Below are 18,172 nucleotides of genomic sequence, written 5' to 3' on the forward strand. Positions count from 1 at the left end.
GACCGCGGCGAGGGTAAGCCGCGGTCGTATGGTCTGAAAGCCACAAATATTTACAATGGGGGGAGGGGGGGGGGGAGGGTGGATAACATTTCCTCTTCAAGCACGCGCACACAAATGAACTATGTTACTTAACTGGAAGCATTCGTACAACATAATTTACACGATTTCTCAGCATTATTATACTTCTTACAAGCATATATACAGTATAGTACCTAGGAGGTTCTCTTCAATGATATCTAAGATAATTAGAAGAACCCAAGATAACTACTGTGGAAATGTGCAGGACAAACATATTAATTGTGACACTAGCTCTCCACATATGTCATTTGCTTAATTTAGAAACTGTACTTGTGGTCGATCTCGAACCCATGTTGTTGATGTGACGATGTGTTATGAATTTTTATGGCTAGCTCCTCAAGATTGTAACTTGCTTAGATAAATAAATTGTGTGTTCAGTCCCTGAACCCATTATGTGATAAATTAACTAAACTAAAAATATAGTATGGCGACGAAACCTGAACTGCATAATGTAAATAGGGGACTAACCAGAAAAAGATATTGGTGAAGAATAACACCAGGTGTTTTATTATTAACATTCTTAAGCACAACTGGCAAATACTTCGTCCGGTGATTTGTTTGGCTGAGTTTAATACATGTTTAATAACAAAAAAAACAGAGAATGACTGAGACAATTCTTAGGTTCAAACACTTTACCACCAAGAGCTTAATAAAAAAATTCAAGTTGTTGAAACGATTTTTATTTGAATTGTTCTGCCGTTTTAGTTTAGTTCATTTATTATGCACCCCATACCCATCTTGTGGGCGGTAGTGGAAAGGGTTACAGAGGCACATAATGGGCTCAGGGACTGAACCCCACAATTCATTTAGCTAAGCCTGAGAAAAGAGCTTATGGTGTTTGTGGAATGAGCACTGACAATGATATTGAACTTAGCGCTGATCTTGTTGTATTTGGAATGTTGCAGTAACGCGCGTTGGCCGTTGCAGGGAGAATGAGTAATGAGGGACTGGAAACGGTGTTGACACAGCTGGGTATGGGTCCCTGGAACTATCTTTTCTTCATCACCTCCCTCATTGGTGAGTTTATAACTTATTGTAATTTAGCAAGACCAGCTGGGCCGTATTCATCATGCATTTACGTGTCCATTTACGAAACTTGTACATCTTTCCTCGATCAGGTTATTATTCTTATAGACAAACACATAATTCATAACTTTTTAATTGAATCAAACTGAGCCGCTATGACTGATGAATGGTGTACAGGTTTCTTAACTGGACTCGTAAACGCTTGATGAAGCCTAAACCAAGATTTACAGACCACTTACATGTCTACTTACGAGATAAGTATATCTTTTATCATTGCGTCTTAGTCGCTATGTACTTAATACCTTACAAGTTTCACAGCGCCTTGAGGTCGTCCATGACAATAATAACCTTGGATTGAGGTCAACCTCGTAGCACTTCGGAACCTGTAAACTGTTTAATAAATGTAAACTTTTTTCTGTATTAAATAATATACAATACGAAGATCATATTTACATCAATTTACGAGGGAAAATACTACATTTATATATATTTCATATAATTCTCAGTAAACCAATTTTCCATATCATACCGAGCATGAGCCGTAAACCCCAAATGTTATACTTGATCCTGCCTCGCAAGAACTTCAATATTCTGTCTAGTGAGTAACCCTCCTGCCTGCCTATCCACACACAAAAAATGTAATCAGAAAGTAGCATCATTATTGTAATTTTTAATTTTCTTGTATTTTATATCAATATAAAACATTAAAAACCTCATTGAATCCACTCTAATGCTTGGTCCACATAAAGCTTTAAGAGTGCCTGTAATCCAGTTTGCAAGAACAACTTTCTGCTTACAGAAATAATATATATGCATATTATTCTCAATTTCAGTACATTGGTCACACCTATTGTTGTCCTTAAAGCCCAACATTAACAACCTATCATTAGTAGGGAGGGTCTCATGAATATAGCGATACAATAATTCACGTTGTTTTGGGGTAATAAATTTAACATGAAGGTTTGCCCATATTACTTGCCAGTTAAAGAGTGGATATGCCTTCGCTACTCTAGGAACTATATGTGGGAGCAGAACATCATACACGTGTTTATTGTTCATTATTACAAATCCACATGAGAATATCAATTGCACATGAATAAAAGTGAGGTGAAAATAAACTAAACTGGCACAGTCATGGCAAGAGGCAAGTAAAGTAGTCTTGAAATTCCCGGCCAACTGTAGCCTATTACACAAGTCAATCTGCAGCTGGTTTAACTTTTTGACACTCGAATTATTTGTTATTCTGTATTAACCGTGCAAATGTATTCAAAGATTCATTTACCAATGCTGCTCGTAATGAATTAATACATTTTGAATAATTTTTCAGTTGGAGAAACAGGTCTGTGATCCCAATTATATTAAAGTCTTCAGCGCGGTTTTCAAAGTTCGTCTCTCCACTGGCTTTCTTCCTGGTAAAAACAATGCTCACCCACTGAAGATATAAGCTTAAGACGGCTCACCCACTGCAGACATAAGCTTAAGGCAGCTCACCCACTGCAGACATAAGCCTATGACAGCTAAGATATTTATAATTATTGTTTTCACATTTCTCCATCAGTGCCGGGAACCATACCTGTGTTCCTGATCGGGTCAGAGTTCATCAACCCGGTGCACCCGCTACTTCTGTAATCTTCCCAACGAAACTTATCACACATACAATGGGTAAGTGGTGGTAGACTACAATGGGTGAGTGGTGGGTAGACTCTTATACTTGGTGGGCAAATATCTGGGTGGCTAAATTCACCCAGATGGTGAGTAATGGGTTGATCGATGCAGATGGTGGGTAATTATGGTATCTGTGCATGGGGTTCAACCTCTGCAAACCACCTCAAGTCCATCATCACCCAGCAAAAATCTGCTATCAGAATAATAACAAATTCTGCTTTCAGGACAACACTCAGCCCCTTTATTTAACTCCCTAAACATGCTAAACATAATCTCACTCCACAAATTCTCTTGTGTCAACTATATTTACAAAACCCTGTCTTAAATGCAAATCCCTGCTCTGAAACTCTCCCTGGACAGATGTAATAGGAACCCATTATCACCACACCAGAATAAATATCTCTTTGATATCCCCAGAGTCAAACTTAATCTGTGTAAATACTCTATGAAAATAAAGGGACCCAGTCTATGGAACTCACTCCCTATTGAATTGAAAAGCTGTCCAACTTTTACGTCATTCAAAAACAATACTAAAAAGTACCTAATTTCATCTTCATAGTTTTTTTTACATTTTGCTTTAAAATTGCACTTTATCTATTGCTTCCCAAATTCCCAATCTTATGTACCCAATCCGAACATCTTTACCATTGTGATCATTGCTGTCTTCTTATATGTGCTATCAATCTGCTGTATGGTGTCCTATTAATCTTTTTTAAATTACCAATCAAGCTGTCAATGTAATCAATCAGAGCTTTAATATACCTATGAGTTGCGTGGTGACCGCCGGCCGGGTCGGACGTTCCTGAGGTCTCTCCGCACTGGCTAGTGTTTACGTTGGGTGATCGCTTGTTTGCCCTGCTGGTGGTGGTTTGGCCACTGACGGGGTGACGTTTTGCTTCGCCATGGGGACGTTTCGCCCTCCATTGCAGAGGACGCTGTCAGCTGGTCTGGCGTTTACGGTGCCGGTGGACCATCATTGGTTGGTGTCGCCCTAGTAGACGTGCTGCATGTGCAGCTGTCTGACCTGGTGGGCATCCAGCTGCTTCAGGGCCACCGTGCTGTGGTCAAGTTCCGCCTCCAGGCTGCCTTTTCAGGCGTTTCTCGAACGGTGTGAGGGGCGTGTTTTACCCTCTCCCTGATTCAGCTGGCTCAGTTAAGGTAGTGAATCTTAGTGTCACCTTGACGTCTGTGACGGTGGCATGGGGCCCCCTTCGAATTCAGGACGACTTTTTAACCTCCTGTTTCGAACGGTTTGGGACAGTGTTGAGTGTTCGTTGGAACAAGGTCGTTGCCGGGCACTGTGTTGGTATGCTTGACGGCTCCCGCACCCTGACGATGTCGCTGAAGGGTAGTGTACCGTCGTCGATGTCCGTGTTGGGATACACGCTCCGCTGCCAGTACCGGGGTCAACCGCGCACCTGTTATCGGTGTGGTCACGAGGGTCATCTGGCGGCTGCGTGGCGACGTGGGGAGCGGACTGGTCGTGTGGCATGTTCTTCGTGCGGAGGATTTTCCGCCCCTGTTGCGTTCGGGCGGTGTTGGTGCTGTGCCTGAGGCGCCTGCCTGCCTGTCTGCTGCTCCGCCTGTTGAGGAGAGCTCTCCAGCCTGTGCGCCACGTCTAGTGCCAGCTGTGGCCCCTGGGGTTGTTCAGCCGGTGTGTGAGGGTGTCGGGCTGTCGCCTGAGCTGTGTGTAGTGAAAGGTGTCCCGGTGGAGGTTCATGTTCCGCCCCGCCTGTGGATGTGTTACCGGGCTCCCGGGGACGCGGGTTCTGCCGTTTTGGAGGGGGTGCTTCGTGGTGAGGTGCCTGCCGTGCCTGAGTGTGTTGCCTCCTGTAGTTCTGCTCTTCCATTCCTTTGCAGAAGCGCGCGCGTCGGTGTTCTGAGGGCTGTTTCCGTGGATGATGTAGAACAGTGTGGGTGATGTGGCCTCTGTGGACTCTTCGACGGTTGCGGGTGTGGCCTGTTGTGGATATGACGGTGGAGGCTGTGCCTGCGGCGGGGCCTGCTGGCGTGGTGTGGTGCGGCCTGTCTCGAAGCGTTCGCGGCGGGCTCGGAGTGTCTCCCCCCTTCGTGGTGTGCCTTGGGAGGAGGTGGGGGAGTATGGTGCTCAGCTGGCGTCCCCCGCCGAGGATGATGGTGCTGTGAGGGGCTCCGACGTTGCTCCCTGTGCCCCCCTCCTGCGTCTCCTGCTGTTGGGTCCCCACAGTGGGGGGGTTGTCCCCTGATGGTCGGGACCTCGTTGTGAAGTTGCGGGAAAGGATGTGCGCCAGGGAGCCTCGGCTCCTGTGCCCTGTGGTGGGGTCGCTGCCGCGCCTGCAGTTCCCCCTCCTTCCTTGCCCCGGTCTGGGGTTGCCTAGTCCTGTCTGCTGGGGTCGTGCCCTGTGAGGGTCCGGAGTTGGGCCCTTATCGGGATGCCCGGGTGCTTCCGATCCCGTGGTGCTCGTCAACCATCTGGGTGGTCGTCAAAGAAGGAGTTTGTTTATAGGGTGCCGGATAGGATGTCTCAGCCGAGGGTCCAGCCTGATGGCAGGCTGCCCGCCGACCTGTGGGTGGTTTGGGAGGCGTACCGCTTGCGCTTTCCGTACCGTAAGTTTCCGGAGAAATATTAGTTCCCGTCTTGCGCGCACCGCTACGCCCGTGCCTGGATCAGCTGTCACCGTGACCATGACGCCCGCCCCCCGGTGCGGGGAGTCTCCCTCTGACGTTCGCCTCTGTTTTCGTCGCCACTCCTCTCTCTACGGCCCATCACGTCTACCGCTTTTGACTTTCTTCTCCTCTTTACCATCAACGCGTCTCCTTACATCTGTTCTGGTGCAGTCATCGGGAGGGTTACCCCTTCATGCAAACTGCACCTATTCTCAAGAAGAAGAAGAATATACCTATGTGCTTTAAATATACTTACTATTCTCTCTCATCTCATTTTTTTTTCTTGCAATGTATCTGTTATCATTTTATTAATTCTGCTAGAATTTACCTCCTTAAAATTATCTGTTAGATTAAGGACCTGCCCGAAACGCTGCGCATACTAGTGGCTTTACAAGATTGTAAATACTATGCTATGTCTTCTCACAAACCCAATGTACCTTCTTGTATATAAATAAATAAATAAATAAATAGATAAATAAATAAATAAATGGTTAAATTTATACATTTGGTGGATAATCGGTAGATTCATCAATTGGAAGGTAATTAATAGTGTCATGTAGTGATTAACGAATGGGTGAATAAGGCATTGAATCAAACACTTATGGTTCGAGTAGTGAAATCATCTGTGGCCTTACCAATTTGCTCCAACAGTTAACTACTTCCTACAACTCAAATTGAGCTCATTCCAGGTAATTAGTGTTAGCATAATTTATAAAATGTAGCAACCATATGGGTGTACATGTAGCGACCTTATGTGTATGTATATAGCAACCATGTATGGATATATGTAATAACAATACGTGTATGTATGTAGCAACCGTACATGTAATACCATAAATGTACACATGTATCACCACGCGTGCCAAGCCTCACCCAAAATTCGTTGTTCTGACACCTAGATATTCTCTAAACAAAATTGCAAATCTTAACCCATCATCGAGAATTTATGAGAACCATGAATTTAGGCTACAGCTCTAAGTCGGGCAGTGTCATGTGTTGTCGCAGCTTCTTAGTCAGCAATGGGGCGATCCCAGCTGGATTGCTTATGGGCTTCCGAAAGCAGTGGTTGGGGTGCTGGTCTTGCGAGAGAGACCCATTTGGTGGTGCTGTCTGTAAAGCTGGGATCATGTACCCTTGCCCGTTGAACTAGGTGCTCAAGTAGGATTTCCTTCACCAAGTTGTCAGACGCCACTGAAGATGACAGGAACGCTGGTACCGCAATTTGTGTTGCTGTGGGCACGCCGAGGCCCCTTCTCTAATTGCAGGAAGGAAGGCCTGTATCCACTTGTGAGTCGCTGAGAGAAAGGTTGAGAGCTTTTTCTAGCATTGATTTCAGCAAGCTGTCGTACTCTTCTAATTTAATATTATTGAGAGATGGCAAACATCTAAGAAAGTAGGTCAGCCTGGGAGGGACAAGCATCTGGTGATGAGGTAAAGTGCATCATGAGCATCGATGTCTTCAATCCTCTCGTTCATCCTCTTCAGGTCAGTGATCTTCTTACCAAGGACCTCGTCGATGGCATTTTCTCCAAGAGGAGCACCTAGGAGTGTGCTGTCCTCAGGGTTGGTTATATGAATATCAGGCAAAACAATCTTTATTCGCTCTATTATGTGCTGGTTGGTGGAGGTTATTTCGCACTTGGAAGAGTTCAGGGCGATGCCTAGACTTTCTCCTTGCTCCTGAATTATCCTTATGTTATCCAAGAGTGAGTCTGGTGAGCCAGCTAGAGTACCATCGTCCAAAAAACAAATGTTGAGCTCACTGGACAGGTTATCGGTGACTTCCTTGATGACTAGGCAGAAAAGAAAAGGAGCAAGGGGGTCACCCTGTTGGACACCTTCTTGTGATTCAATTTCATGTTCCCCGAATAGCAGAGTTAGATTCTTGCTGTAGCATGAGTTTACAAACGGGTAAAGGAAAAGGGAGATGAACCGCACTGAGTACTGCATCCCTAACCAGATTGAAAGCGTTTTTGAAGGCCAGTTTTATCAGGGCTTTTTCATCCGTATGTTGGCAATGTAGGCTCTAGCTGCATGAGCCGCTGCCTCACACCCTTGGGGAATGCCAAACCCAAGCTGTTTTGGCTTCAGCATGTCTGCTGCTGCCTGACTAACTGTTCTGGCAACAGCCTTAGCGACGAGGCGCCGGAGTGAATTGCCCACAGCTATTGGTCTGATTCCTCCATCCTTTTTCCTCAGGGTACAGAGTGAAGCGCCGAAAAAAAGGGCCGTATGGTCTCTGGTATGCTGCCAGCTAGACATGTGTTGGCGAATCTAGTTAGTTCTACCAGGAGGCCCTGTGCAATGTCTCCCAGTGCAGGGTTGAGCATTTGTTTGATGTGGTTGGGTCTTAGTCCTGTGAACCCACCTGCTGATCCTGGTGGGAAGGATAAAGCTGCTTTGTACACCATGGATTCGAGCACACAGGCGTTTTGCTCTGGTGACACTGACTAGGGGAACACTGTCATCATGCTCTTGAGTGGGTGTTTTTCTCTCAGGGCTTGTGCTGTATCGGCGGCGTGTGTGTGTATATATATATATATATATATATATATATATATATATATATATATATATATATATATATATATATATATATATATATATATATATATATATATATATATTATTAAATATGACCGAAAAAGTAAGATTAATAATTCTAACACGAATTTTCTCAATCTTTCGTACATTTCTTTTCACTGTTGGAGGTAATCAAAAATCAATTCTCCAAAATTCATTTTTATTTTTAGTCTAGACTAGACTAGAAATAAAAACTACTAGACTTTAACTACTAAAACTTAACTACTAAAACTTAACTACTTTAACTACTAAAAACTACTACTACTTTAGACTAGAAATAAAAATGAATTTTGGAGAATTAATTTTTGATTTACCTCCAACAGTGAAAAGAAATGTACGAAAGATTGAGAAAATTCGTGTTAGAATTATTAATCTTACTTTTTCGGGGTCATATTTAACTACTAAAACTTAACTACTAAAACTTAACTACTTTAACTACTAAAAACTACTACTACTTTAGACTAGAAAATAAAAATGAATATTGGAGAATTGATTTTTGATTTACCTCCAACAGTGAAAAGAAATGTACGAAAGATTGAGAAAATTCGTGTTAGAATTATTAATCTTACTTTTTCGGTCATATTTAATAATATATGTCTACAGGAAAGACTGCTACCAAAATATACTAATATATATATATATAATATATATATATATATATATATATATATATATATATATATAATATATATATATTATATAATATATATATTATATATATATATATATATATATACACCAATATATATATATAATATATATATATTATATAATATATATATTATATATATATAATATATATATATTATATAATATATATATTATATATATATTATATATATAATATATATTATATATATATATATATATATATATATATATATATATATATATATATATACTTATAATTTTGTTTATTATTTATTTTAATGTGTTGTGAAACATTTGTCAATGTGATTTGTTAGTAAAGACTTCATAAGAAAGAAACACTGTACCAATTTGTATATTATGTGTGTGTTACGTACTTCAAATGAAGGAAATCACCCGGAATAAATGTGTGTGAAGGGCAGGTCGGAGTGTATGATGGCGGTGAAGAACGACCAGGAGGCGGTCCGTCAGCCTGAGGAGACTGTCCCCTGCACCAGCTGGAGCTACGACACCTCTGTCTTTCACTCCACTGTCGCTATGGAGGCAAGTACACTACCCACCTTCTCCCTAGTAGTATTGCCAGCACCCACTACACGACGCCAGTAACCGCTACACGACGCCAGTAACCGCCACACGACGCCAGTAACCGCTACACGACGTCAGTAACCGCTACACGACACCAGTAACCGCTACACGACACCAGTAACAGCTACATGACGCCAGTAACAGCTACATGACGCCAGTAACCGCTACACGACACCAGTAACCGCTACACGACGCCAGTAACCGCTACACGACGCCAGTAACCGCTACACGACACCAGTAACCGCTACACGACACCAGTAACAGCTACATGACGCCAGTAACAGCTACATGACGCCAGTAACCGCTACACGACACCAGTAACCGCTACACGACGCCAGTAACCGCTACACGACGCCAGTAACCGCTACACGACACCAGTAACCGCTACACGACGCCAGTAACCGCTACACGACGCCAGTAACCGCTACACGACGCCAGTAACCGCTACACGACACTAGTAACCGCTACACGACGCCAGTAACCGCTACACGACACCAGTAACCGCTACACGACACTACAAACCACTGCACGACATAGGCTACATCAATTCTAAATGGGGAAACTTAATCTCATTTTAAATATGCAGAAAAAGTATTCTACAGTTAAAGCTAGAAATATTTCATGTAACAAATATGGTTTACTATGATGTTAAGAACGACATTAGCCGTGAGGTAGCATTTAGATCTTGAGTTTCCTTAGAGGTTGCTGAAAAGTAAAGTTGATCAAGTTACTATAGCTGCTTTGTGATTTGTATATGTACAATGGTACCTTGATAATAACATGAGGTGTGTGTGTACAGTGGGACCTTGATAATAACATAAGGTGTTTGTGTGTGTGTTCAGTGGGACCTGGTATGCGAGAGGGCCTTCCTAGCACCACTCTTCCAGACCTTGTACACGGTCGGCTCCATCTTCGGTAGCCTCTTCTCCGCCACCGCTGCCCACAAGTGAGTCGCTGCCCTTCCTCGCACTGCTTCTACCAGCAGGTTACTCACCCCAGAAGAGGCTGTCGCGTTCCTCTTGGCTAGAATTACATTTCATCTGTGTTAATGCACATTAATCACATTCTGTGGTCGAGTCCCCAGCTGTACTATATTTAAAAAGAACACATTTCGAACCCTGTCCTTGTAGGACAGACGGAAATGTATGTATTATATGGATGCTCGTTAGCATTGTAAAAGCATTTGACTCGCTTGTGGTTGACTGCTTAACTCACTATACTATATGTTGTTTAATTGATTTCTAAGCCTGTCATTGGAGGACAGAAGAATATATAAATATGCTGGTTACCATTTTAAATATTGGCCATGTCTGTGATTGAAAGTATGCTGAACAAAATTACATTATTTTCCTAATATGTGTCTTTTCCTGCTTTTTCCACACAGGTGTTTTTCATTGCTACTTCTCATTTTCCTAATTTTCTCCTGGGGTTTAAGAGTTGTCTACATTTCACACGTTTTGTAGATTATCTCTCATTTTCCACCGACTTGTGGCCATATAGAGACTTATCTTAAATGTTGTCTTGGCACGACTACTGGGCTGGACGACAAGTAGTCAGGTAAACCATCTGAGACAAATTATATCCACAAAGCATGTGCAATGTAGATAGCTCGTAACTATAAGTGGAAATGAGAAGAGGTAGTGAGACAGTTCTTGAACCTTTGCACTGATAACTCCATGTCTCTCCAAATAGGTGACTCGCCAAGTCTCGTAACTTGTTACTCTAAAAGATTCTTCCTATGATTAAATCTTCCTTCTCTGAACCTCAGTACAGGTCACTCCCCCTCCTCTGCCTCCACCCACAAGTGATCCTGTCTCTTTGTTTGGTAGCAACAAATAAGATGGTTATAATCGTCCGCACCGTATCTATGACAGCGTTATTTCACACGTGACTGTTTCTCGTTAAGTAGGTAAATACCCGAGTGTCTTAACAGCATGTCGCTGGTTGGCAGGTACGGCATCCGGTGGGCAGTGAGAGCAGGGTCGCTGGGCACTTTGATCGGCTTGGGGGTGCTCCTGACGACGCCCTGGTTCTACCTCCTTCTGGTGTCTCGCTTCTTTCTGGGGGTCTTCAATGTCTTCATGGTTGCCCCCTCCTTCATATTGGGTAAGTCATCTCGTGTCTTCCTTGCACGATAGCCTCTTGACACCAAGAAATGAGCGCAGGTTTCCTTGGGTTTAATACCCCCCCCCCCCAACCCTCCTACCCATAACCGTCGCCTTACGCAGGGTAGTTGCGCAGTGTTATTCCTGATAAAACTGTTCACTGTATTCCCCCTTGGAAAGACGTGCGAAAGATGTGATAAGTTCCTATACATTATACACCCATCAGTATAAAACCAAGACGTAACACTGAAAGTATGAGATGCATAACACTAGAAGCTATTGACGGTCATCTTCAAAATCTCAAACTAACTGAATCCTATGCCTTTACTGATGATTCTGTGCAATTGACCACTGGTAGAACAGGTTGCGCATGTGCAGTATATAAAGGGAATTAAATGATCATGTCTAGTACACAGAGAATAAACGACTGTGCAAGCACGACACAGACTGAGCTATTGGCTATTTATCTAGCCACTGAACCTTAAGTTCAATGAAGGTAGAGTGATATTTTGTGACTAAAAGTGCTCTGCAGTCTTTAAATAACCCATCACAATTAATATCTGAAGTAGCCTGTAATATTAAATGGAATATAATTTTTACCAATGATAAAATTTGTGTGGATCACATCTCATGTTAGAATTGAAAAACATGACTTTGCAGATCGGCTCGTCAATGAGGCTTGCAGGAAAGAAAACATGGCTTATGACTTTGGACTATCTAATGCAATTATTAAAAACATACAAATTAAAGAAATTAATTCAGATTTAGAAGAACTAAGAAATACGCAGAGATCTAAAAGCTGCAGTATTAAAAGCTATGACAACTTTTGTAATAGATATTTGTATGTTTGTATGGTCAGCACAGTAACCGGACCAGGCAATGTAATGTAGTCATTGTATGGTCAGCACAGTAACCGGACCAGGCAATGTAATGTAGTCATTGTATGGTCAGCACAGTAACCGGACCAGGCAATGTAATGTACTCATTGCGCGAATTCGCTTTGGCTATATCTGGCAAGTTAGTAAGGCTGAGCCACTACCAGAATATTCATCTTGTAAACTCTGTCACAAACCTTTAAGACATTTACTTGAACGTTATTATTAAATGCTAATCCGGAAAAGATTTTACACCTCCTGGCCTATTGTACTACCAACTGTGTAACTGTTTCATTGAATCTGGTGTACTGAACGACATCCAAACAATTTATCCTAAATTTGATTGTCCATTTTAAAGAATGAAGAACAATTTTTATTGTTAAGCTACATCTCTTTTGAATCTATTCCGTCCCTTTTGGGGCAGTTGGATTTACAAATTCGTAAATTGAAACGTGTATACTGTCTAATGTAAATGATTGTATAAATATATATATATATATATATATATATATATATATATATATATATATATATATATATATATATATAATATATAATATGAGTCCCAGTACTACAGTCGGGTTCGTTCTCGACGCACAATCGAAAATTCCGGTTTCGATCCCGGGCGGGACAGAAATGTCTGGGCACATTTTCTTTCACCTAATGGTCCTGTTCACATAGCAGTAATTAGATACTCAGGAGTTAGCTTGTTGTGGGGTTGCTTCCTGGGCGGGGTCAGTAATTCAACCTTGGGGGGAGGGGGTGACCTCGATAAAAGCCTAATGTGTATGAATACTCTCTCACTTCCTGTCCCTTGACACAATGAATTATTATAATTATTATGTGCTTCAGTTAAATTAAATTAAATTAAATTTTATATTCAGGAAAAGTACATACATAGATGATGAGTTACGAACATAATGTCGGATTCATAGATAGAGCTAGTACATACTATACCTAAAGCCACTAATACGCATAGCGTTTCGGGCAAGGTGTGGAAAAAAACCCACTTAGACTAAAACTTAATAGTAATTGGGATTAAAGTATAAATTGTGTTGGAAAAAATAATAAAAAAAAAAGAAAAAGAGGGGGAGGAACATGGCAGAAATTAGCAATTGTACAAGTTGTTGAACAAACAGTATTGTTTAAAATAGAAAGACATGGGTTGACATTTAGGGGGTAAGGTAGGTTACATGGAGTTAATTATGTAGTACTTAGTTTTACTCTTAAACTGGTTAAGAGAGGTACAGCCTTCGACATGATTAGGGAGGTCATTCCACATTCTGGGTCCCTTGATTTGTAGAGCATTTCTAGATTGGTTAAGTCGCACTCTTGGAACATCAAATAGGTATTTGTTTCTGGTGTGATGCCCATGGGTTCTGTTACAACCTTCTAGGAAGCTTCAAAGGTCAGGATTGACATTACAGTTCAGAGTTTTAAATATATATATATATATATATATATTTACACATGAGTACACATGAGAGGATGTGCAGTGACTTAATATCTAACATATTCAAAAATTTGAGTAAGGGTACCGAGTGCTGTCTGGGTCCAGAGCTAGATATTGTTCTAATAGCAGCTTTGTGTTGAGTAATTAGAGGACATAAATGATTTTATGTAGTAGAACCCTAAGCACAAATACCATAATTGAGATAAGGATAGATGAGAGAGTAATAGAGCGTCACCAGGGCAGGGCGAGGTACATAATATCTGATCTTAGAAAGAATGCCAACAGTTTTAGAAACTTTTTTTCATGTATTTAGAATGTGTCCCTGGAAATTCAGCTTGTTATCGATGAGAACACCAAGGAATTTGCCATCTGCTTTGTTACTAATTTGGATATTGTTTATTCTTAGAGTAATTTGATTTGAGGATTTATTGTCAAACAAAATATAGAAAGTTTTGTCAATATTAAGGTTGAGTTTGTTAGCAGTTAGCCAAAGATGGACTTTATTTAGTTCAGTATTCACTGTGACATTTAGAGCAAGAGGGTCAGGACTGGAGAAAATGAAGGTTGTATCATCAGCAAATAGAATTGGTTTGAGGTGTTGAGAGGCATGTGGAAGGTCATTAATGTAGATGAGAAAGAGGAGAGGGGCCAAGTATGCTGCCCTGAGGAACACCAATGTTGATGGGTAAGGTGGAAGAAATTGAATTATTCACAGAGACATACTGGAGCCTGTCAGTAAGGTAAGACTTAAGGTATTGCAGGGAGTGACCTCTGACTCCATAATGATGTAATTTAAAGAAGAAGGTTTTGGTGGTTGACAGTGTCAAAAACCTTACGCAGGTCCACAAATAACGTAACAGGGAACTCATTTTTATCAAGAGCTACATGTATCAAGTTAATCATACTAATAAGTGCATCGTTAGTGCTTTTTTTGGGTCTGAAGCCATATTGGCAAGAGCCTAAGTATATTGTGTTTGGCTAGATAAGAGTAAAGCTGCTTGTAGATTAGTTTTTCAAATATTTTTGACAAGTTTGGCAGAAGTGATATAGGTCTGAAGTTGTTGGCATCAGTGAGATCACCACATTTATGGACTGGGGTTATTCTCACTTTTTTTTTTTAGAATATCTGGAAAGGTTTGGAGTTCAAGTGACTTGTTGTAGAGCAATACAATGGCACGAGCTAAAAATCTGGAGGTAAATTAGAGTTGGTATCTCAGCAAGGGCATTAGACTTTGTTTTAAGGGAAAGGATTATCTCATTAACATTAGTGGAATTAGCAGGCGTTTACAGTTCAGACATTTTGTCTTGTGTATGATCCTCTGTCCTGTGTGACAGTGAATACGAGCATCATCCTCACTCTAGTAAGATCTAATTGAATTACTCAGATTAGGCAAGATTTTAATTAATTTTGCCAATAAAGATATGATTAATAAGTGTGGCTCCAGCCCGTCCTCTCGGGTTGCCACAAAAGACAGAAAATGGTGCACTAAAATGCTCGAACCTAACTCAACCTAAGCTAAGCTATCGACAACGCATAGAAGAAGGAGGGGGGGTAGAAATAGCCTAAGCTACTCTCACCCTTTGAGATGTATTTCTTTCTTGTCTCAATAAACATACTTGAGCTTGAACTTGAATTGAACGCATAGAAAACGTGAATGTTTTTGAGCCGCTGAGATTTATAGTACCCCTTTATTTGTCCGTTGGAGAGTTTGACGTTAAAACAGTGTATCATTCGAGAAGACAGGTTGACCAACGAATACACTAAATCTAGTCCTAGTGTTTGTTATCAAGACAGAGCGGGGAACGTAGTATTGGAGTCTATAGATGATGTGTATTGCATACACAGAATCTTGTGAGCGGCGGGTGTGCCCCGGCTCTGAAATTGAAATAAGTTTATTGAGGTAAAATACACACAAAGGGATGAGGTAGCTCAAGCTATTCTCACCCCGTTCCCCGGCTCTGGGGTGACTATTGTGTGTGTGTGTGTGTACCCCTGGCAGCTATGGAGGTGTGTGTGCCACGCCTGCGACCTACCGTGGGGGTGATGCTGGCGCTACCGTACGCCATCATGATGATCGTCCTCACCCTCCTCGCCTACGCCATCAGGGACTGGCGCACCCTACACCTCGCCGCCTCCTTCCCCAGCTTTCTCCTCATTCCGTTCATACTGTAAGTCGTTCTCTGTCTTTCAGGAACAGTTGGTGCGTGGGTTTATTCCTCTTGGTCATGATTATGAATTCATAATCCGTAAATTGTAAACGATTTTGCTCGTGGCCTATTGTACCACCAACTGTGTAATTATTTTATTGAATCTGGTGTACTGGACGACATCCTAACAATTTATCATAAATTTGATTCCTCATTAACGCTAGGAATCTTTAACTCTTTCACTTCTGGAGGCGAACATGATAGCCCCACGAATAAAGAGTATACGACACGATAGGCGACATGGTTACAGGTTATGTTCTACCTGGCTCTCTGTCTTATAACACGCTTTGACCTGGCAAATGCTGCTAGCTGTTGGCATCAGAATGTGGCCTCACAATAACTAAGTAATAATATCTCCTCACTCGCATCTATCTCTACTGTTTCTTTAACAATAATAACAAACTATATTATGTTTGTACATTGCAAAATGTTGTGTATAAAAGATATATATCAAGTTAGACATATTGAAATCGATTTGCAAATTTTAAGATATTTTGATACATTTGAAGAGTATATGTAATTTTTTTCTTTCTCACGACTCGTTCAGCATTTTGAATTGTATAATGATTAATGGTAAATAAGGATGGACAATTCATCATATTATAAGTGTTAATTATGAAGAGAAAGCGCAAAGTCAGTATGACTATATGACAACCGGTTCTTAGATTGTTAAAGAATGGTTCCGCCACAGTCGATGGTCGCTAAGCTTAACAGACTGTCTAATTCCCCAACAACATTTGTCCAACTTGCTAGGTTAGGAGAGGCATCATTAGAAAAGAACCCAAACGCTTCTGTCCTGAAACGGGAATTGAACCAGGGACCTTAAAATTATGACCCGACTGCGCTTATCACTGTTCCAAGGGACCCCATTTCCATCTATGTCCTCTTGTCTTACTTCCTCTCAATTTAAAGAGGCTGTCCTTGTCCACATGTATTCCCCTGAGTATGTTGTGATCATATTACCTCTGTTTATTTTCTTCTCTAATAATTGTGAGACTTTGCTTTCTCGATCTGTTCACATAGCTTAATCCTCTTAGCTCTGGTACTAATCTTGTTGCAAACCTCTACTTTTTTCAATTTTTGTTTTTTGATTCACAATATGGGGTCCCAGGCCGACGCTACATATTCTAGTATTTGTATAATGTTGGCTATGTAGAATGCCTTTAAAGCCATGTTTGCCAACATCTCATGTGCTGCTGATGTTACCCTGTTCACGTGTGCTTCCGTTGTTAGCGTTGGAACTATATCCACTTCCAAATATTTTTGCTTTTGAGTCATGTAGTTGCTTCCTTCGTAGTTTAAATTCCTTTTAATATACTTTTCCAGATTCCTTCTTATCTCCTTTTCCATCTTAACTACCTTACACCTGTTAGGATTGAATTCTAGTAACTACTTATTTGCCTACTCAAGGTATTCCTGCAACTTTCTGCAGTTTCTGTTGGATTTAAACAATCTTTGCATCTTATGTGTGTGTGTGTCTTTACTGTTTGTGCCTGCATAATTGAGCAGGCTCTTGTACCCCACCTTTCTAACCAGTCCTTAATCATGGTATTCAATAGACAATAGCCCGTAATGTTTCCTGTTGCTTAGATACCCCTTTATATTGAAGCATCTTACCTTTTATTCCTACCTGTTTCTCCAACTTTTGTAACAGCCTCTTATGGCGTACTGTGTCAAAGGATTTCTGACACACACACACACAGTCTGTGTGTGTGTGTGTGTGTGGTAATAATAATAATAATATCATCATCATCATCATCATCATCATCATCATCATCATCATCATCATCATCATCATCATCATCATCATCATCATCATCAGCGTGGTGGACGAGTCGCCCCGGTGGTTGGTGGTGCACGGGTACCTGGAGGAGGCGGTGGTGGTGCTGCAGCGTGGGGCGCGCCTCAACCGTGTGCAGCTGCCAGACCCGGCCACACTCTCTGCTATCATCTCTGTCACCCCCAAGGTGAGCTCTTGGTGTGCTCCCATTCCTCCTGTAGTTGAAGGAACAGTGTACGGCGCCTTTTGTTCCTATACCTATCTTGTTCCTATACCTATCTGATCACAGAAGTATTTCTTAACTTCTACTGTTGTTATTTTATTGAATTTGAAATTTAAATAAGTTTATTGAGGTAAAATACACACAAAGGGATGAGGTAGCACAAACTAACCTAACCTATCTTAACCTAATCTAAACTAACATAACTAAGTCAATAATTTATGTTTTTAATCTATAAAAATGTAAATGTTCGTTTGTTCAAAATCGCTAATCTCCAAACGTTCTTCACCGATTGTTTTG

General features: G+C 41.3%; 1 protein-coding gene across 2 annotated transcripts in view; it reads left to right on the top strand.

The window, feature by feature from the left end:
- LOC123763611 (organic cation/carnitine transporter 2) overlaps positions 1-18,172 on the top strand; it is a 41,016-nt gene that overhangs the window by 11,306 nt on the left and 11,538 nt on the right. Inside the window, exons 2-8 of one of the 2 annotated variants that reach the window (XM_045750831.2) lie at positions 1,006-1,095; positions 2,663-2,766; positions 9,064-9,189; positions 10,074-10,177; positions 11,183-11,337; positions 15,665-15,833; positions 17,695-17,839. In XM_045750831.2, coding sequence (XP_045606787.1) covers positions 9,079-9,189; positions 10,074-10,177; positions 11,183-11,337; positions 15,665-15,833; positions 17,695-17,839 — 684 coding nt within the window. In that variant the 5' untranslated portion in view covers positions 1,006-1,095; positions 2,663-2,766; positions 9,064-9,078. The remainder of the gene's footprint in view (positions 1-1,005; positions 1,096-2,662; positions 2,767-9,063; positions 9,190-10,073; positions 10,178-11,182; positions 11,338-15,664; positions 15,834-17,694; positions 17,840-18,172) is intronic. The other variant, XM_069304607.1, reaches the window with a different exon arrangement.

The sequence above is a fragment of the Procambarus clarkii genome, chromosome 52 (genome assembly GCF_040958095.1).
Source record: "Procambarus clarkii isolate CNS0578487 chromosome 52, FALCON_Pclarkii_2.0, whole genome shotgun sequence".
Lineage (NCBI taxonomy): Eukaryota > Metazoa > Arthropoda > Malacostraca > Decapoda > Cambaridae > Procambarus > Procambarus clarkii.